A 22,476-nucleotide genomic window follows, 5' to 3' on the forward strand; every position below is an offset into this window, starting at 1 on the left:
GCGTGTGTGTGTTGTTGTTATAAGTTGTGTATGTTGTGTGTGTGTGTGTGTTGTGTAAGTTGTGTGTGTGTGTTATGTGTAGTGTGAGTTGTGTGTATGTGTGTGTGTTGTTTGTATGTGTGGTTTGTGTTAAGTTGCGTATATATGTGTGTGTTTTGTATATGTTATGTGTGTGTATGTATGTTATTTGTATGTGTGTATTGTGTATACTATATATGTGTTGTATATGTTATATGTGTGTTGTGTATGTTGTGTGTGTAGTGTGTATTATTATGAGTTATGTATGTTTTGTGTGTTGTGTATGTTATGTATAGTGTGTAGTGTGTTGTTGTGAGTTATGTATGTTTTGTATATAATGTGTATTGTTATGAGTTATGTTTATATATGTTTGTGTGTTGTGTGCGTGTAGTATGTGTTGGTTGTGTGTTGTTTGTGTGTATTATGAGTTGTGTGTGTATGAGGTGTGTTATAAGTTGCATATGTATGTGTGTGTGTGTTAGTGTATGTTATTTGTATGTGTGTTGTGTATGTGTGTGTTATGAGTTGTTTGTGTATGTGTGTGTAGTGTGTTGTATGAGTTATATATGGAAATGAGATATTAAAATTTGGAAAGGAATATATGTTAATGCCAAACTTGAAAGTATATAGACACGTAAAGCCACATATAAAAAAAAAAATACTGGAATTTAGTATTATTTGAATTTGTATGCGGATTCGGATTCGTTTAACCCGATCCGTTTGCTCACCCAATTAGGCTCTCTTCGTTACATTAGCCTATCTTGTAGATCGAAGTTTGCTCACCCAATAAGATCATAGGTGTTTATACACATCATTTAACGGTTGAGATGCTTTCAGCCAATGGATCTCATCCGTTAGATCGATGTGGACAAACATGGGAAAACAAAACCGGATGGTACGATTTAGGACCTGCTTGGAGCAATCGGCGCCAAGAGCGGCGTCCGCAGGCTCCTCCTCCGCCTCCTCGATTTCTCCGGCCACTTCTTGGCCTCCGCCGCCACCTTCGTAGAGTCCCCGGCGTTTCGAATACTCCTCACCTCCGTTGTCCCCGACGACGCGCTAGCGGTGCTCCGGAAGTCCGATCACGGTGGAGGGTGAAGAGTGCCGCACAACCCCGCCAGAACCTTGAGAAGAGATAGGCAGTTTCTGCTCATATTTTGCTTGAAGGTGACAGAGATAGCATATACGCACCGTGGTAGCCCGCGAGCTCCGTTTATACTCTCGTGATCCGAAACGCCTACTCTAAAATCCTCAAAACCCCTTCTTTCTTTGGCGGCGCCTCTTCGCCACCGATGGAAGTGGTGATCGCCTCCTCCCCGGTCGACGTCGGCATCGGTTGTTGGGACCTACGCTCGGGCTCCGAGCAGCTCCGGTACCGCTCGTGCTCCTCCGCTTCACGTGGCCTCTTCTCCATAGTCGGCCGCTATCTCGCTTCCTCGCAGCTCCGCGATTCCCCTTCCTTCGCCTCTTGCCCCATTTTCTTCTGGTCCTGGGATAAGGTGAGTCCTAATTCGAACCTTTCTTCCACATCTCCACTTCACGCCCTGTTTCATACTCGTGTTGGATAAACGATCTCATAATTCTCGCTCTATGTTTCAGCCTCAGGTGGAAGTTAGGAGCTTCCCGGCTGAGCCGATTGGACCGCTTGTTTCCAATTCAGAAGGCACTTACATCATGGGAGGAGGACCATCCGGCATCATCTACCAATGGGAGGTAATCTTTTGCTTTTCCACTTCTGATTTCTTATGCAAGATTTGCTTTTTCTGTCGTCTTCTCTTTAAGACACTGGTATGAGAATTTTCCGTTTGTTCCTGCAAGATTTGCTTTTCGACTTCTGACTACTGCATATGTTCCAGATATGGAGCCTATCTGAGGGTTTGTTATTGAGGAGCATTACGTTTCCTTCCATAATTGATGCTATTGTAATTTGTCCTGGGGAGCATGTGTTCTATGCTGGTGGTCGAGATGGCAAAATATATATTGCAGCGCTAAATGCTGAATGCAACCGCAATAGCATACACGGGATGTTCATCATTGGTGCCTTATATGATCACAGGTCTCAATATGCTGTTAGTCAGTTTTGATAATCACTTATATACATGTATATATTTACCAACATTTGTGTTTTGTGTGTTCTGGCAAATTTCTATGAAGAGACTATACTGTATATATCTAATTTGTGTTCTTAGATATATCAGAGGTTTGTTGTATTTGATGCTTTTTATTTCCAAATTGCCTTTATCTTGATGTTTTAGTTTTGAATTTTTCATGTAAGCTTGTCATTCTGCATTTCCTCAAAAGTCAATTTAACTTTACCTTTGGGTCTTGGAATTTTACATCTCACCATCTTTTCCTGCCCTTATTGTTTGTTCGGCTGCATCCAGTATAACAGTAGCAGAAGACCTGGGGTTCCAAGAGTCTGTTTACCAAAGGTTTTGCTTATTTTTTATTTTTTTTTTCCAAAAGACTTTAATCGCTTTCTTTTATAAGAAATATTTAGCTGAAATATTTTTTTGACTTTAACATTTTACATTAGAGAGATACATAACTAAAGTAATTTAGCTTGCAGTTTGACTTGCATGCATGCTTATATGCACTAATATATAGGTGTAACTTCAATGGTTAGTCTAAGCTCTGTGGGTAATCATAATTGTTTCATGTTTTGTTGACCCTTGTTAAGTTTCAATTGGGAAATCGTCATTGTCTTGTTACTGCAAGATGTGATAGACATATTTGTACTTCAAGTGCACTTTCTGTATCTTGTATATTGATTCAATCACAATTTTGCTTTCTTCTTCAGCATTTTCCTTTTTGTGATTTAATTTAAGCTGTTTTTGTCATCCAGTAAGGCAATAACATGCCTAGCATTTAGCACGGATGGAGTTACTCTAGTGTCTGGGACTGAAGATGGTATTGTCAGAGTTTGGGATACGAAAACCAAGCATGTTACTCGTGTTTTGAAACATGCGAAAGGTACATCAATAACTAGGATATTATTATAAAAAATGTTTAAATTACTTCGGATGCCTAAGTATGTGATGCTCTTTCCTCTTCCTGTCATGACATGTGCATGTAATGGATTCCTATGTTACTATGATTTCTAATTATGTATTTACTTGGACCTTTCACTATCAATAGATGCACAAGTTATGATTAGTGGTGTAAGGAGAGATAGGGGAAGATTAAAAAAATCTTTATTAGTCAATTAAAAAATGATATGTCGATTCTTAGTTTAATTAGTGATATATTTTTTTTTGCAACGGACGAGTAGTGAAGGCGGGATTTGAGCTCGGTAGTTTGTCAAAATCTTTATATGCTAAGTTAGCTAGGACTTTCACAATATGTTTGATGAGATTTCAAACCTTTAATCTTAATCAGTGATATTACCTACAATAGAGCAAAATTGTGGATAGAATTCCAATAAACAATTGAACTAAATAGACTTAATAAACATTATTCAAAAGCTCAGAAAAAAGGTCCTAACATATTTTTAGTCATACATGCATAAACAAAAAGGATCTATGTTGATGCTTCTGTTCTATGCATGACGTATTGCTTATTTTCAAGCTTTATTATCTATATAATTACCCAGTTTTCATAGACTGAATCCTTTTATTTATTTATTATGGATTATTCTCCATTTTTTGAAAACTTGTTTGAAGTTGTTGAAAATTGAAATCTTCATTATCACCATGATACTTCACTTCCCTAACTGCATACAAATTCATGTTGATATATTCTTAATTGTAATTATGCACTTTGATGCACCTCCCCTTTAATCCGGAAAAAAACAATACGATACGGTTGTATGTTTGTTGCAGTGACTACTAATTTAGACCTCAACTTTTAGTTTCTTTTCCTAATGATTAATAGTTAACAAGTAGGAGGCTTAAATTGATGGTTGATTTTTTGTGACAGGTCCTATCAACAATGTTCTTATAGTTAGACAGCCATTACTTCGAAATCCTATATCAGTGAACAGGAAGCATTTGAATTTGTCATTGCCACCCCCACTGAGCAAGTATGTTGATTCTACAGATGCAGAAGTTAAAACTAATGCTATTGTATTGCTTCAGTCTCCTTGCCATGATCCAGAAGAAATAAGATTTTGCAGCTCATATGTGATGGAGAGGCAAATAAAAGAGCTTCAGGTATCTTACTTATCTATGATACCCATTTTCTGCTGAAAGCGTTGAACTTACAAGATGGCAGCTGGTGCTGCATGCCATCAATGTTGAAATGTTGAAGACAATGAAACACATAGGTGCCTTTTATTTTCACTGGAACAGAAGAAGAGTTATCACAAGGCAAATGACATTTCCATGTAATTTGGAAACCTCTTATAAATATTGTACAAGCAGAGACTTTGGTAACACTAAATTCTATTATAAAGATCTACATGCAAAATTTTTACCATGGGACCAAATCTTACACCCACATCCAAGCTGCATGGTTTGGCCATTCAATGTAATTTTGCAAATGTTAAGTCCATGTATTGCCTGTGATTTATCACTGTGTGTCAAAAGCTAGAGCCAAGTTTCAAAACCCATGTCTTTTTGTCATCCTCTCTTGATAAGATGTACAAGTAATTGCTTTTTTATAGAAACTTCACTGAAGCCTTGCGATAAGGAGTCCACGGAATCAGTAATTCTAGCACGATATAAAAGATGGTACCTGGAGAAACCCAAGATTACACTAAACCATAGTAAGAGATGGCTTTCATGATTACACTAAAGCTGTTCTTATGCTGCTGCTTTTAGCTGTCGCTCACCTGGGTTCCATCCATCAGCTCATTTACACAGAGAGACTGCATGTCCTGATGCAACTTCTTCCACTGCTGAACCAGTTGTGTTTTCCTTTTACATTCCAGCCTAAGTCTTTCCATCTCCATTTCAGCACCACCTGAAGTGTTCTGTTTCTGAAGGGGAAAACAAAGAAAGAAACAGAAATGTCATCATCAGCACTCAGCAGTGTGCTTGTTTCTTGATCATTTAGAGAGGCCAAGTTCATATGAAAACAGACAATGTCCTTGAAGAATGCCAGATTATATCATGAGCTAAAGACCATAAAATTGAACCATTCAAGTAGAGATAAAAGGCCATAATTCTTCTTTAAAGACTATTGTCTCTTGGCACTGAACCTCCTTCCCAGATATGGATACCAGCATTCCAGAATTATCAAACAGGGAAGGACATGGCACCTTCTTCAAACAGCTACTCTTTTTGTTCACTAACAATTGTGTGGGGCATTACACAAATTTTGAGCCCAAGCAATCAAGCATGCAGGAAGAGTTTTGATTTCATAAACAAGAGGCTTCACTTCTTATCACATATGCATTTCTTTTCAGAAAGTAGAGGTTTTACAAGACACGGATGTCATGGCAAAGTTATCTGTAAGAGGTTAGTGAGAAGCATTTTGATTCTTCATGGATCAAATAGTCAAAGTAATAGCCTAAGTTGGACTAATTAGAAAAAAATATCAAGGCTTTTGTGATGATAAAAAATGAATTAAAAGTGATAGAATAAAAAACTTCATCATTAGCAACAAGCAATATGGAAAGTTTCTCCAGCTACAAATGCATTCATTCTAGCATATTCCTTTCAGGCACGTGCCCAGACTGGTATAGTTTTGTGCAATGTATGATAAAATAACCTACCTGACGAACTATATCTAATTCATTGCCTGAATATGGGTCTTAGTGTGACAATCAAACTTATGAAGGCTATTGAGTGTCTATAGAGGATCATATGCTCTTGGTATCATGAGAGAAATATCTCGTGTTCTTACTCAGACAAATCTCTAACCTCTCATGTGTTCTTCCTCAAACAAATCTCTAACCTAGGTCATTCGGATTGAGATAAAAAATAATTCTCCGAGAGAATCCGATCAGAGCGAGACTCGAGTAGAAACCGTATAGGTCTAATAGTACCATGCCCGATATATGATATCTGGGATATTAGATGGATGAGGGATTAAGGTATATGATAAGTGAGGATAGATGGAAGAACTCATAACTAGCTCGATATTGAGCCTAGAGGGTCACACGCATATGGTACACATTGCGACGAATAAAAGTTTGGATATAAGATATATATCGGAATCCCTATCTTATTGAAAATCCAATAAGCTCTTGAATTATTGGATCTTGTGGATGAGATTCAATAAGAGCCAATGAAAGATTATTGGATAAAGATCCACTAATCTAAGTGGTTTGAATAGTTGGATAAAGATCCAATACCCAATATGATAAGACCCATTAGGGTTCGATAGGAAACCTCTATAAATATGAAAAAACCAAAAATCCTTATAGTATAGGTTATACGTTATATTTTAAAAATAATTATTATTGTTAGAAGCCTCTATGGGTATAGATGTTTTGCCACGCAACAATGTACTATTAAATCCGGTCACACTAGGATTGTTAGCACAAAAAAAAACCTTATGCACAAAAAAAAAAAAAAATAGATTTAGGGCGAGAAAGAGCACTTATGCTACAAGCCTGAAGCACAAAAACTCACGATATCTAAGAAATGTGTTATATTTCACAAATAATTATCGTTGTGATACCCACACGACTTGAGGGCATTAAAAAAACTGAGCTCTTGGGACAACATTATGGAAATTTTTTATTTTCCCACGCCATGTCAAGCCAACTTTAAATCTTAGCCTGAAAATCTCAAAGAAAAAGCATGTTTAAGGTGATAGAAGTGACAGCATTATCAATCACTCGATCTATTAAGTAAAATCCAACTCTAAAGAATGTATTTTCGTACATAATCCTGAATGGGAACCAGCCATACAAAATTTAGAGAGGATGTAGAATTCTATCAGCATTAAATTAAAACACTGCAACATATTTTTAACTAATAATAATATGCTTGTTGGTGGTAAAAGTTGAGCAGCCTGAACTACAATGATAGGCATTTAAGTAACAAGTGGAAGATTACAACAACATGGTGCCTAGGACATATTCCTGATATACAAGTAAATGACACAGATAAGAATGGATACAAGGTCTTAAATCTAAAAAACAAGTATACATTTCATGGCTCAGTTTTATTGGTCCTATTTACTAGAATATTTTGAATCTAACATTAATAGTGAAACAATAAATATCAACAATTGATATACAGAAGAAAATCTAAAAATGGAAAATTGAAATTGTCATGTATTTTAAGCACAGAACTTTTTCTAATTTCAAAGAGCATGATATGCAAAACCCAACTAATTTATACCTTTTGTTAGACTAATCATTAATCAAGATTAAACTAATGACTAATGTTAGCCTTTTAATAACAGATGACTACGTTGCTCAGTGTTTGTAATGCCACTAACTCACTATACATATATGAATTAACCAAATCAAGTTCAGGAGCTTGCCAAAGAAGCTCATCGAAACTCGCCAAGAAGATCGTCGTGAAGTCTAGGAGCTTGCCAGGAGTCCGCTGGAACATTGTCGAGAGATCGTCGGAAGTTCGCCAGAAGATCGTTGGAAGAAACTAGACTTACGGACTTGTTTAGCTTAGTAAATGTCTTAGATTTCGTAGTTAGCACATAATTGGGATTGAAATTGGGCCAACCCAATTATAGGCTACTTGGGCCCATGTAAGGACTATGTTGGGCCTAATGAAAGGCCCAAACAATGACCCAAGAAGTGGCACCGTCGTGGCATAGTCTTCGAGACTATGTCAGACGGAGGTACCGCCCAATGGTAAGGAGCCAGGCGGTGGTACCACCCAATGTAGTGTCAGTGTCAGACTGACACAGGCGGTGGTACCACCCAGCACAGGCGGTGGTACCGCCCGAACCCAAGAAACCCAAGATGAGATGTTTTTAGGCTCCAAGTTTAAATCAACTTGAGGCCTTTAAATACTCCTCTCATCCCTGGTTAAGATACACAAGACTTGAGAGTAAAAAAAGAAAGAAACGCTGTTGCAATCTTGTGTGAACTCTTCTCATTCTTTTAAGTGTTAGAATAGTTTGAGAGAGGAGTAAGTGGGGGTATAAGGGTTATCTCCTAAACCCGATAAAAGGAGAATCAAGTTGTAAAAGGTGGTTGGTCTTCGCCTATTGAAGATCGATAGTGGATAACGGTGGCCTTAACGAAAGAGGAATCGGTAGAGTGGATGTAGGTCACGACGACCTAACCACTATAAAAATTTGGTTTGCCTTTGAACAATTTACTTTAAACTGCAAACTGCCTTCTCATTACTTGCTACGTTCTTCCGTACGCTTTCAATCTAAGCATATTTCCGGAATCGATTTTTCAACGTACGAAGAATTTTCAGAAACGCGCCGACTTTTTCCTAACCGTATGCAATTTCGAATAGTACCGCCCGGTATGGGCTGTACGTACCGGTCCGACGGCATACCGATACACGGACAGCCCGCTACCAGACGGAACGTGCTACAGTATTACACTGTAGCACTGCTACAGTGCTACAGTAAGAGGAAGAAAATTTTAAAATCACTCGGTACGCCTTAGCGTATCGAGCGGTATACGGTACCGTACCGTACCGAGCAAACCTTGAAATACCAGTATGGTACGATATTGCATACCTTGGTTCTAAAAAACCCTTAAAGGTATCAATGAACATGAACTTTACATGGTGTATTAAATAGATAATATTGATAGTTTCACATATCGATAATGTCAAAAACGATGACACAGAAAGAAGGTATATCCTTCCAAGGTTTGTTGCATCATAGCATATTGCTTAGTATAGCTCGATATGGACCATACTGATAGTTGGTCGAGACATCGGTATGGACCAATAATGCGAACCATGCATCCTTCAAGATCTTGGGTTAGAGTATCACTAGAAGAAACCCTAATGGAATATATAGATTGAGCAGAAAAAGAAAGAAAAAATACTAATATTGTATCCTTCCTTCTTCAAGAGAATTAAGGCCTTGGGCACCAACCCCAAACAATTATGATTTGATAGTATAACCATGACTTACCGAACCAAAATATTGATCATGTTGGTCGAGGTGCCATGCACATCAATAAATGGAAAATATTAATGAACAAAAAACTTTGTAACTTATTTAGAGGTGACTATTTAAGAAACATAAAAGGTTATAAAATTTTGACTCATTGATGTTCATTACATGCATCCTCATATATAATTTGAATCGTTTAAGGTTTCGGATTTAACAAAAAAATATAAAATTTAATCATAGATTAAAAAAATATAAATTTAATCGTAAGATAAATAAAGTAAAGCTACTCTTGCCTAAATAGAACATTTCTCATTGGTTTCATCATTAGATATTTTTATAACAATCATTTTCGCTAGACAACCAAATTCTCCTATTACAAGATACCTTGTTACTTTCATATGGTGTTGCTTCCTTGCCATCCCCTATTTTAACTAGGTTGCAGTCGGTACGTATTATAGATATGTTATTTTTCTTAATATAGGGTACCATGCCCGACTTCTTTCTTCAATTCATGATATGCTGGTTTGGATCAAAGTTTCCTTTGGTTGTTTATGTACGTATATGTATATATATGTCCCCCATTAAACTAATATTTTAATTATTTTTGTTTCTTCTAGATCCATTAAAATATCACCAAAACCAAAAGGATCATGGGTTAGACATTTTTAGCAATGACATCACCCAAAATTCCTAAAAAAATGAGGAGAGGTGGAATTGCCACCAACAGATCCATGGGCTCACCAATTTCTGTGATATTGATTGTGTATATATTATGGTCATACACAATTTGGAACAGGTTTTTCTTATGTATAATGAGTCCATTCTTGATTGGTGTATATATTATGTTTCGCTGTAGATGGCTAGGGCTGCGGCGTAGCAATTTTAAACAGATTGGGGTTTGACTACTCTACAAAATAGACCATTCATAACTTACAATCATATGTTATGAATCAAGCCATCAAAAATGTGAGAAAATCCTTATCTTTCATCCAAATTTATATAAAGATGAAAATTCGAAGAAAAGGAGCTGCTAAGGATTCTCTCACATTTTCGATGGCTTGATTCATAACATATGATTGTAAGTTATGAATGGTCTATTTTGTAGAGTAGTCAAACCTCAATCTGTTTAGAATTGCTACGGCCGCAGCCCTAGCCAGCAAAACATATCGTCTTTTGTAGACCTAGTTCCAAAGAGGTTGCCTTAATGTGGTATCTTGACAAGCACACATTTACCAACTAGGATATGAAAGTCGAGACTATAAAAACAGAGCACCATGCTCAATTTAATGCGATATATTCTTTATTATTTTAAATAAAATTAACATGATATAATAAAAAAAAACTGCACCAGGAATAGCTAAATTTTATGCTAAGAAAATCAGCAACAGATATGCTGTTCCACTTGCAAGAGAAAAGAGAGAGAACGTTACCATTTCGTTTCTTTTACAGATATGATTATTTTTTATAATTTTAAGTTTCAATATTGCTTGTGAACGTCTAAGAAGAGTAAACAGACAAAAAACCAAAAACCAATAAATTTCATTACCTTCCTCCATGCATAGCCTCTGTTGGTTTTCTTTTGAGCTTTGTCAACATAATAAAGATAGACCTTGGAAAAAACTAATATGCATGTTTCTAAGTTATTCAAAATAAAGAAAAAATTTAAATCCATGAACGCAAGTAAGTAGTAATTGCAAAGATAAGTCTAGTATGTACAGAATAGGAAAGCAAGTGTATTCATGCTATCAATGTAATCAACATCTACGGAAAGAGGCAAGCCCTCTACATTTGAGTAAAGGCAAATTCACTTTATTCTTCTTCAAATAATCTCCTCAATAAGACCCAAACAATATTTATTATTTTTCTTCTGCCCTAACTTTTCAGCCTTTTCCTTTGGTACATTTCGTAAACAATTTAGGAAACAAAGTTGTGTTGTGCTTATATATTCTAAATGACAATTTGTTAACCTGATATCAGTGGGCATAATGCGCCACTTTCTTTGTTATTTTTGTTAAAATTAACATGATATAATAAAAAATAATGTCAGAGTGGAGGCATTACCTTAGTAAGACATCAACATAAACCAATATTCTAGAAGATTGTAAGTGTGGCCTTAACAAATGAAGCTCAGCAAAATCAATATGTAGACAGTAACTGCAACAGGAATAGCTAAATTTTATGCTAAGAAAATCAGCAACAGATATGCTGTTCCACTTCCAAAAGAAAAGAGAGAGAATGTTACCATTTCGTTTCTTTTACATATATGTTTATTTTTTAGTTCATCTTATTTCAATATTATATTCTCAACTTCTGAAGGTATATCGTGGTTCCTTTTTTTTAAAATGCTTTTGTGCGGTCTAGATCATGTAAGGCATACAATAAAGTTTAGATCAATATTAAAAAAATGACACTAAGGTCACACAAGGCCCATCACCAACTATTAAATCCTAAGTATATAAATTAAAAAATATAAATTACTGAATTTAATTAAGCATGTCAACAAAGATACAGTTGAGTCAAAAAAACACTAAAGGTCTGAAAAGACTTGTTTATCAAGTCCTATGTATACATGGAAAACTATTTATATTGCACCTAAATCTCATCTTATTTTAAAAAGAAACTATAATTAAGCATAATTTTCTTCTGATCCAGCAATCCACATTATCATTTGGAACCAAGATAAATATTGAATGTATAGAAACTGAAAAGAAGGTATTTATTTATGTAGAAGGATAAAAACAATAGATCCAAGTATCTTATATTGCCAACTAAAAGGGCTCTTTAGCAGATGTATAATAGTCTATGTAAAGTATAAAGTAGAGTAGAAAGGCATCTGTAAACCAAAGAAGAAGGTAGGAACAATATGTAATACCATAGAAGAGGCTTAGGAACATCATGGTCTTGCATAATTACCAAAATATAAGTTATGGCTTTTGTTCTGGCAACAAATAGTGAGAACATGTTTTCAGCTAGTGATGGTGAAGCAAAAGTAGAGGAATGCTGATGGACAGTGCTTCAGAACCTGCAGTGCTTATAATTTAAAGTTTCAATATTGCTTGTGAAGGTCTAAGAAGAGTAAACAGACAAAAAACCAAAAACCAATAAATTTCATTACCTTCCTCCATGCATAGCCTCTGTTGGTTTTCTTTTCATAACTTAACCATCCCCCACCATCGCACTACCCCCACCCCCAAAACACCCACCTCTTTCTGCTTTTCACTAATGACACTACCAAGAGGGAGACGATTTCCATGAATGATAACTACAACTTCAAAAGTGATGTCTACTTTGTGATTACAAGTTCACTTTCGTGAAAGTATATCCATCTTTAGGTTTCACTATCTCTTTTATTAAATACAAAGGACCGAGAAGCCAACCTTACAACAACAGAACATCGACAACATAAAATATTTCATTGTAGATCATCATAATATTTTTGCCATTTCCTTAGACACTTGCACCTTTCACTTACAGTGACTTTTCTTTAAGCTGCAAAGAGAAATAACCTCCATAAAAACCACAGTCGTAATCAACTCTGTCCATATCACTGCCAGTTAAGCGAAGAATTCAACGAGTTTCATATAAGAATTTTGTCTTAGTGTAGATAAAAATACAAAGATCGCTACACTTAATTGTTACCTCACTTTTGTTGAGCTAATCTGGTTTGGTACAATTTCATCTACTAAGAAGAAATCACTCTGAAAACATTCAGAGAAATTTACATCAAATGTTTACTCTGAGACAAAAAAAAGCATCTAGAAGTTTAATTCGCTTAGTACCTTGTCTTCCTGCGAGAACTCACAAGTTGAGATTATGTGTTCAATATCCTTCCCCTTCTCTGTGGATACAAGCAATACCAAAGTCCCTACATATACATCTGATCTGGAGAGAAATACTGAGTACATTTGATCATATTTTCTCTCTCTCTCTCTCTCTCTCTCTCTCTCTCTCTCACACACACACACATACACACACACATTCAACTAAATTACACAAGAATGATCTCTGATCTGGAGAGAAATAACAAGTACATTTGATCATATTTTCTCTCTCTCTCTCTCTCTCTCACACACACACACATTCAACTAAATTACACAAGAATGATCAAAGGTAGTCATACCTATAGCAAAAACAAAGTAAATGAAGCTGATCGATGACTGGCTTATGTTACGATCAATTTTTCTTCTAGTACTGTCTATGTTTTTAATCTTTTCTTGACAGTGAAAACAAAGCTTAAGTTATTCATTGTTGGAAGCGGCACGGTCTTTATCATCAAACATCTTCGTTTCAAGTAGAAAAACTAAAAACCATTATTCTAAGAAAAGCAAAAATCGAAAATGATAACATTTGAAGAAGATGCAATATGCCTCTTGGCTCCCAACTACACTCTACTGTTATTGATGAGTAGTCAAACTTTGATCCGTCATTCTGTCTCTACTGGCAAATGATCTTAACTCACAAATGATTCTGACTCTGGTGTGAGATCGGTTAAGTTTTGTTGATCCATATTTTTTCCGACGAATCTCTCAAATGATGAAAAATAACAGGGATGTGCATTTGTCTGTGTTTGTTGTGTATGTGTGTTATATGTTATGTATACGTATGTGTGTGTTGTGTGTGTGGGTGTGTGTTGTATGTGTGTGCGTTGTATTTTGTGTGTGATGTGTATGTGTGTATTTATGTGTTGTGTGTGTGGAGTGTGTTTTGTATTTATGTGTGTGTATGTGTTTTTGTATGTTATGTGTGTATATGTGTGTTTGTGTATGTTGTGTATCATGTGTTGTGTGTGTGTTTGTATTGTTTGTGTGTTATGTTATATGTTGTGTGTTTGTGTTATGCATTGTGTGTGTGTGTTATGTGTGCTGTGATGTGTGTGTGTTTTGTGTTATGTGTTATGTATGTGTGTGTTGTGTTGTGTTTGTTTTGTGTTCTATATTGTGTGTGTGCTGTGTGGTGTGTGAATTTTGTTTGTTTTGTATATTGTGCTTGTGTGTGTTGTCTATGTTGTGTGTATATTATGTATATGTGTGTTTGTTCTACATGAGTGTATTGTGTATGTTTGTTGTGCGATATGTGAGTTGTGTTTGTTTTGCATTATGTGTGTGCGTATGTGTACCTGTTACGTGTGTTGTATGTTTATTTTTTATATGTCGTGTTTGTTTTATGTGATATGTTTGTGTACTGTATATGTTATGCGTGTGTAGTATACGTTGTTATGAGTCATGTGTGTATATGTGTGTTGTGTTTGTTATGTGCGTATTGTGTGTAGTATGTGTTTTATGAGTTACGTGTATACATGCGTGTGTTATGTGTATATGTGGGCATGTGTTGTGTATATTATGTGTGTGTGTTGTGTATATTAAGAGTTGTGTGTGTATGTGTGTTGTGTATGTTATATGTGTGTGTTGTATGTTGTGTGTGTATGTTGTGTCTTTTAAGTGTTGTGCTTTATTTGTGTTGTGTGTTATTTATACTGTGTTTTGTTTTATTGTGTATGTAATGTGTATAGTGTGTATTGTTTTGAGTTGTGTGTGTATGTATGCATTGTGTATAGTGTGTTATTATGAGTTGTGTGTAAGTGTGTAATGTATATGGATCCTTGTGTGTTGTGTGTTGTTTTTGTGTGTGTTGGTTTTTGTGTATGTTATGTGTGTGTGTATTGTGTATGTGTTATATGTGTGTGTGTGTGTGTTGTATGTTATATGTGTGTGTGTAATGTGTGTTGTTTATGTGTGTGTATATGTGCATGTATATTGTGTATGTGCGTGTGTCGTGTGTCGTGTATATTGTGTATGTGTATTATTATGAGTTGTGTGCTTATGTGTATGTATTGTGTATATTATGTGTGTGTAGTGTTTGTTGTTATGAGTTGTGTGTATGTGTGTGTGTTGTGTTTGTGTCGTCTGTATGTATATTACGAGTTGTGTGTATGTATGCATGTTATGAGTTGTGTGTGTATGTGTGTTTGTATTATGAGTCATGTGTGTATGTGTATGAGTTGTGTATATTATGCGTGTGTGTATTGTTATGAGTTGTGTGTGTATTGCATATATGTTATATGTATATGTGTGTTGTTACAATGTGTGTGCTATGTGTAGTGTGTGTTGTTATGAGTTGTGTGTATATGTGTGTGTTGTGTATGCTATGCGTGTGTGTGTTGTTATGAGTTGTATGTGTATGTGTGCGTATTGTGTATGTTATATATGTATATGTGTTATGTGTGAGTGTTTTATATAGTGTGTTGTGAAGGTGTGTATTGTGTATAGTATGTGTTGTTATGAATTGTGTGTATATGTGTGTGTTGTTACAAGTTGTATGTGTTGTGTTTGCTTTGTGTTTATGTAGTGTGTGTTATGAGTTGTGTGTAAATGTGTGTATGTGTTGTTAAAAGATGTGTGTGTATGTGTTTGTGTTGTGTATGTTATATTTGTATGTAGTGTGCGTTGTGTATGTTATGTGTGTATGTAGTATGTGTTCTTTGTATGTGTATTGTGTTTGTGTTGTTTATGTTATTTTTGGGTTCGTTGTTTGTGTAGTGTGTAGTGCGTGTAGTGTGTATGTGTATTGTGTGTGTGTAGTGTAATGTTATGTGTTGTGTGTGTGTGTATTGTGCGTGTTATATTTGTGTTATTTTCGTACGTGTTGTTTAATGTGTTTGTGTGTGTTGTGTGTATGTGTATTATGTATTTGTATTGTGTGTTATGTGTTGTGTGTGTAGTGTTGTGTGTATTGTTTGTGTTCTTTTCGTGTGTGTTGTTTATTGTGTGTGTGTTATGTATATATATGTATTGCGTGTGTGTTGTGTATGTTATGTGTGTGTGTTGTTTCAAGTTGTGTGAATATGTGTTTGTGTTATGTATGTTATGTTTCTATGCAGTGTGTGTATAGTATGTATTGTGTGTATTGTGTGTATAGTTTATGTTGTTATATTATTTTTGTGTGTTGTGTGTGTAGTGTGTTGTGTATATATATATGTGTATTGTGTGTGTTGTTTGTGTTATTTTTGTGTGTGTTGTTTATTGTGTGTGTGTTGTGTGTATGTTTATTGTTTGTGTAGTGTGTGTGTTATGTGTTATTTGTATGTGTATTGTGTGTATTGTTTGTGTTATTTTCATATGTGTTATTTATTGTGTGTGTGTTATTTATCTGTGTTGTGTGTATGTGTATTGTGTTGTGTGTGTGTAGTGTTATGTTGTATGTGTATTGTGTTTGTATGTAGTGCTTGTGTAGCCTGTATTGTGTGTGTGTAGTGTGTGTTGTTTGTATGTGTATTATGTTTGTGTTGTTTATGTTATTGTATTATTTTTGTGTGTATTGTGTGTGTAGTGTGTTGTTTGTATATGTATTGTGTTGTGTGTATATGTGTATTGTGTGTTGTTTGTGTTATTTTCATGTGTGTTGTATATTGTGTGTTGTGTGTATGCATAGTGTGTGTTATGTGTTGTTTGTGTATTGTTTGTGTTATTTTCGTGTGTGTGTATGTATGTGTGTTGTGTGTGTGTTGCGTATGCTATGTATGTTTGTGTTGTGTATGTATTGTGTGTGTTGTATAGTGTGTGTGTTGTGTGTATGTGTATTGTATGTGTGTAGTGTGTATATGTGTATTATGTGTTGTGTGTATATGTATTGGGTGTATAGTGTGTATTATGTGTTGTGTGTATATGTGTACTAAATTAATAGCTTCTATTACTTAAAAAGAGATTACTAAATTAATATCATGTGATACAAACCTAAGTATAACATGCCATAAAAAAAAATGAAAGGAGACTAAACTAAATTGGACAAGAATATTCACTCAAGCATTAGAACTACGAAAGTCTAATTAAGCTTCAATCAAGATAATGCTTACCTGAATAAATATCACATTCATTTACTGGCTGTGGCCGGTGCCCTCCTTTCTTCATAAACTTTCCGAGCCACTTAACGGCAACCAATCCAATTATCTCTTCTTCCTTCATAAGAAGCACAAACAACATGATCATAACAACACTATGACCAAATAATCTACTCCACCTCAGGTCCCCCTATCAATGTAATTATGCCATTGACAGAAGGTTTCCTTGCCAGTGGGCAGAAATCCATCACGAGGCAAAGGAACACTCGATGTCCAAAAGAACCAACCTACTGACTCTTCTCCTCCGGACCAAGAAATCAAGAATCTGCGATCAAACAGCCATGATAGGGCTGGAAGCAAGAAAAAACATCACTGGCCTAACGAGAGAAAAAAAACCTCCTCGTCAATTGCCATCTTCATTGCAAGCTAGGCGGCAGCAGAGCTCGCCATGAAAATATGTGGCCAAAAGAATCTATTCAAAAGAATCCTTGTACCGACACTTCTCTGCACCAAGGATCAAGAATCTGCGATAGAATGGCCACCATAGGACAGGAAACAAGCGAAAGCATGCAATCACCATCGATGCAACTATAGAAAACCCTCCTTGTCGATCGCCACTTTTGTTTTCAGCCTCTACCAAGGAAGCTAAGCTGGCGATGGAGTCTACAGCTAGGTTTTCGCCACCGTCGAGGAAGGGACGGTCATGAAAATACACCAAAAGAATCTTTCTCAAAGAATCACCGTACAGAACCATCTTTGGAACAAAGATCAAGAACTTATGATGGAACAATGACAATAAGGATGGAAGCAAGCAAAAGCATGCCATCGTTATCGAAGACCGATGCAACGAGAGAAAACCCACCTCCTCCTCGTCCATGAAAACTAGGGTTGCGATGGATTCAACCACCACGCTGTCGCCACCATTGAGGAAGTGGTTGGGCAGCCTGAAAATTGACCAAAAGAATCTTTCCTAAAGAATCCTCATATTGACCCTTAATACTTGGTCGTCGTTCATATAGAGAACAATATCCCTTGCTATCAACCACACTAAAATATATGTCATCTCTAGACAACAAGAGAAGGGAACAGTAGCTTTCAAGATATTCCTTGCTGCCATATATAATCTGAAGAAAATGAAAGATGAGCAGTGTTCAAGCATGGAAAGTTAATTCTGCAAAATAAGTACCACAGCTAATTCCTCAGCTGTCACTGTCCTTTTATTTTCTGAAAGCTCCATCCAAGAACACTCCAGAATCCTGTGGGAAACCAATAACTAAAAATGTCTCCAAGTTCTAATTTTCTGACACTTACTAAGACCTGAGCTTTCTGAACAAATTCAGAGATATCTGCGTGGTCAAAGTCTTCAATACCAGGTACAACGTATGTGACTTATTGGGGCTTTATTGAGCAACTCACTCCATTCTTCTTAAAAATTAAATACTAAACTAAATTGGATACCTCAGAATCAGTAATATCAAATATAACATAGAGTAGTCAGAGGAGATATAACTGATAAACAAAGACCTAGATATCTATTTAGCAGCAGAAGTTGTTTATAGGAACCGGATCACAAACCATCCAGTTTTTCTTCCCATCAGGCTTTTGGACAACTGGTGGCAATGTCTTTTGGGAAACTTTCCTAAACTCAAGCAATAATCCTGCAAGTTTTCTTCTCCAATTTAGCATCAAATAACTCCTTACTGCTTGGTAATCCCACTCTGGAAAGATAGCAAACATAACAAAAAACAAATATTCAAACTAATGAACAAATAAACAAATGCCAACTTCAACAAAAGTAAAAGAATGTCCTACTGGTTTCATAAAACAAATTAACCTTTGAGAAAAATTCAATTATCCTCGCTAAATAAGATTAGAGTTGAAACTTCAGTTTTGAGCGTCAGAACAAGCTTGACCAGAGCCTTATATCTGGGATGTATAAGTGGTTGAAGGTCTGCTTGTGCATCCATACCAATCAGTCAACATTGCACAAGGGAACATATAGCTTGTGCCATTTCATGCAACTAGTATGTACCAATCTAACCGAAGACTTGTATGGTAAAAAAAATCATAAAAGGGCAATCCCTAAATACAAATGACCTTCAAAATATTTCTATACCAAGCTATCGATGACTATTTGGGCCAAACGATTAAGCTAACTGATCTTCACTAGCCTTTAGCCTTGACAGATCAGAGCCAAAGGCTTCAAAAAAATTGAGATCATCTGAACCTTTTCTAGAGGAGTGAATGACACAATGACATTTCAAGGTTTGAGATATATCCTACCATTTATATCTGGCATAATGACATTCACTTTTGAAAATTTTCATGTCTGGAACAGATTTCCAACATTAAAATTGAACATAAAGATGCTTGATGGCCTCTATTTCTGTGCCATGCAGTCACTTCATCAATGATATGACAAGAGATGCATGTTACACATCGTACATTCACATTTGACCGATAAAGCTAGATGATAAACAGTATGACCTTTCTATGTTGCACCACCAATATCTCAAATAGAACATGGGTCAAAGATGTCAGATGCACCAATGAGGACTACAAGACAGGCAATTTAAGGATGGGAAAATAGAAACATAAATCTCAGTAAAATGCTTTGCTTGTAGTGTTTAATGACCAATCACACTTTATCAAGACAACCAGAACAGTTTAAGAGGACTCTAACAGTTGTAAAATGCCTTAACTTACTCATATGAAAATGATACTGTGTACCTTGGTTAGTCATATGTGCAAAAAAAAACCTAATTTGAAACCCAAAATTGCAAAAATTAGTTTACAAAACCTGTAGTTAAGTTAAAATCCAAAACATGTTCAGATGCGTCAACAATACCTACATTACACTGGAGGTATTTCAAGCTTACAATGATGGCTTGGGTGGTCAACCTATAAAGCACATCGTATGCATGCATCAGCAGCCACATACTTCTGCAAAATCACTAGAGCATTCCTATTTGGAACTTTATTCAACCTTGTGATATTATCATTCTTATAGCATCTGACAGTCTAATGTTTCATTAATGTGAATTCAGAAAGTGCACCAAATGTGGCCACTTGCTGTTCATAAGTGGAACAATGGAGACACCCAAAATTCCTTTCCTTACGTAGCCTTAAATGTTTTAATGTTTCAATTACTTTCCCACTATCCACTGATATATTTTCTTAGATGAACAATATATTTGATTTGTTTAAACATCCCACTATCCACTTATATTTTCTTAGATAAACAATATATTTGATTTGTTTAAACATCCCACTATCCACTGGTATTTTCTTAGATAAACAATACTAATTGAATAAGTTGGTAAATAATCCTTTCAAATGGTACAAAAGCTTATAATAACAAAAAAATGTACTACCAGCAAATTAGGAAATGAAAAGGATGAAAAGAAGAAGACCTTGTTGAAGTTGTAACATCACCATCTATAAATGTGCTTAGATAATTAGAAAATAGAATGATATAACAACAAATTGACAAACAAATATTTTCTTCGCATTTGACATCAGATACAAAGACATCCTTTTGTTAGAATTTAGCTCCCTACAGGTTGTATTCCAGCATTACACCACTATATAATGATGCGTGGAACATAAAAATGACCTCAAAATTAATACTAGTCAAGCTATAGGATGAACTGTTGCTAAACCAATGTTTGTGAACAAGTGTATACAACCAAATGAGTCAATTAATACTATCATAAGTAACATAGTAGAAAATTAAAAGATCCATTATATCATACTCTGAAAAGTCCCAGTAATTTGTTGTTACCCAATTTATCATGAAAGAGAAAGCCATACAATATAGTTTTTACAAAAAAGAAAACAAAGAACAACTAAAATCACTCAAGTTCAAGATGTGATACTTACTGCAAGACATAGTGTACACCTAAATCATCACAAACACCTGATTTTCCTGGCACTTGATGCCTGTAAAAAAAAAAATCAAAATCAGAACAAAAAACCAAATAAAAAACCTTAACCCCAGATATAAACCTTAAAAACACCAAAAATCTTATATACAAGAGTGGGAAAGGTAAAATCTAGAGGGACCAAGAGAAGTTTCTTCTATAAAAAGAATCTGATTTTGGTCTTCCACTTCCTAGCAATAACAAGAAAGGTCCAACGGGGTCCCCTGCCCAGACTTTTGGCGTTTGACAACATGGTCCAGCACGGTCCTTATCGAGCCATTGTTGAGGCACTCCATGATGGACCTCTACCTTCTGGCGATGACCTTATCGGCATATATCTTGATCATACCCTAAACCAGATGAGGAGCTGCAACAAAAGGTGGAAGAGGGAGGGGGAGGGAGGAGAGATCGGGGAAGGGATGCTGTTACTGCCGTTTCACCGATGGAGAGGAAGACACAGCAGCCGTTGTTCACTGAGGAAAACGCTGCAATGTCAAGACGTACCTGGAGGATCCGGAATAACCTATATTGAAGATGAGGTGGTGGAGAGAGGATCTGGGATAGGAGACAGAATTTTGGAAGGGAGGGGGAAAGGAATCATTGAAATAACCTAGGAATCCGATTTGACTACTATTGAATATTGTCTACAAATCCACACACAAAGCAAAATCCACAAATCATTGAATCTTGTCTACTAATAACCTGATTTGACAACCATCGAAATACCCTAGGAAACTTAGCATCTATGCCGATCACTTCCCTAACTGTGTCTGCACTGAACTATCATAACAATGTTGACACCTTTATACTGTGTATTCACACAACTAAAAGACGTCTTTAGACGCATAAAACTTGAAGAAAAACAAGAGCACCGTTAAAGGATCAGAACAATATATGTAGGCCTCGAAAGATACCTGAATGGTCATGCCATCGTCTGCGTCTATCCACTTTCCACTAGTAAGCCCCTGAGTCCTCAGAGCCCCGATTCCATCGTAGTCAGTCATGAACAGCCCGTTGCAATTCCATACTCAACTGACTTCCAAACAAAATGCCAAGACTCAGAAGATATCATGAATCGACACCACTTGGCAAGACCGAAGACGAGGAAAGATCCTTTCAAGAATCGAAACGACAGGAAAAGGAGGAACACGAGGAGGCAAGATTGAACAAGAGAAAAGATAGCTTCAAGAATCAAACTAGAAGGCAAGATTGAAGACCAAGCGAAGAAGAAAGATGGATCCGAAACGAGAGCGACCGAGAGCTAGGGCAAGATTGAAGACGACAAAAAAAAAACCCATCAAGAATCAAAACTAGAGGACAAGATTGAATACCAAGCGAAGCAATTGATCCGAAAAAGCAGGGCCGTGAGCCGGGGACTGACAAGAGCAAGAGAAACGCTCGAGGAGAAACCTAATAGCTTGCCTAGCGGCAAGGTGGAAGACGGAGGGGGAGCGAGGAGGGATCGGGGAAGGGGGGGCGACGGCGAAGGACGAAGAAGAGGAGAAAGAGAGAGATACCGGGGAGCAGAGACGCCGCCTCTGCCGTTACACAGATGGAGAGAAAGACGCAGCAGCCGTCGTTCACCGAGGAAAACGCTGCAGCGACAAGAACTCGCCGGAGGAAGACACCGCCATTGCTTCCGCTGTTCGCTGATGGAGAGGAAGACAGCCGTCGTCCGCCGAGGAAGCGCCGCAGTCGCCGCTGGGAGAACAGCCACCGCTTAGGGCACGGGAACGCCCGGGGAGTGTGTCGGGG

The 22,476-nt window shown here is 36.5% G+C and overlaps 2 protein-coding genes across 8 annotated transcripts; one reads left to right on the forward strand and one right to left on the reverse strand.

Moving 5' to 3' along the window:
* The first annotated feature begins 878 nt into the window (after positions 1-878).
* Positions 879-4,434, forward strand: LOC135645729 (protein ROOT INITIATION DEFECTIVE 3-like). Its single transcript, XM_065164380.1, has 5 exons — positions 879-1,517; positions 1,618-1,731; positions 1,875-2,074; positions 2,864-2,991; positions 3,937-4,434. Exons 1-5 carry the CDS (start codon positions 1,311-1,313, stop codon positions 4,203-4,205), a joined length of 918 nt encoding a protein of 305 aa, XP_065020452.1. The 5' UTR covers positions 879-1,310; the 3' UTR covers positions 4,206-4,434.
* On the reverse strand, positions 4,156-22,476 carry LOC103996540 (uncharacterized). 7 transcript variants are annotated; one of them, XM_065164383.1, is made up of 8 exons: positions 22,239-22,476; positions 21,636-21,757; positions 20,681-20,740; positions 17,086-18,516; positions 16,814-16,916; positions 12,744-12,841; positions 12,604-12,662; positions 10,012-12,511 (listed from the first exon to the last, which is right to left on the reverse strand). In XM_065164383.1, exons 5-8 carry the CDS (start codon positions 16,866-16,868, stop codon positions 12,433-12,435), a joined length of 291 nt encoding a protein of 96 aa, XP_065020455.1. In that variant the 5' UTR covers positions 16,869-16,916; positions 17,086-18,516; positions 20,681-20,740; positions 21,636-21,757; positions 22,239-22,476; the 3' UTR covers positions 10,012-12,432. The 7 variants fall into 7 exon arrangements, 3 of the variants coding, with proteins under 3 accessions (XP_065020455.1, XP_065020454.1, XP_065020453.1); XM_065164382.1 differs by having other exon boundaries at positions 10,012-12,453; positions 16,814-18,516; XM_065164381.1 differs by having other exon boundaries at positions 10,013-12,511; positions 16,814-18,516.

This window comes from Musa acuminata, chromosome BXJ3-8 (assembly GCF_036884655.1).
Source record: "Musa acuminata AAA Group cultivar baxijiao chromosome BXJ3-8, Cavendish_Baxijiao_AAA, whole genome shotgun sequence".
In the NCBI taxonomy this organism is placed as follows: Eukaryota; Viridiplantae; Streptophyta; class Magnoliopsida; order Zingiberales; family Musaceae; genus Musa; species Musa acuminata.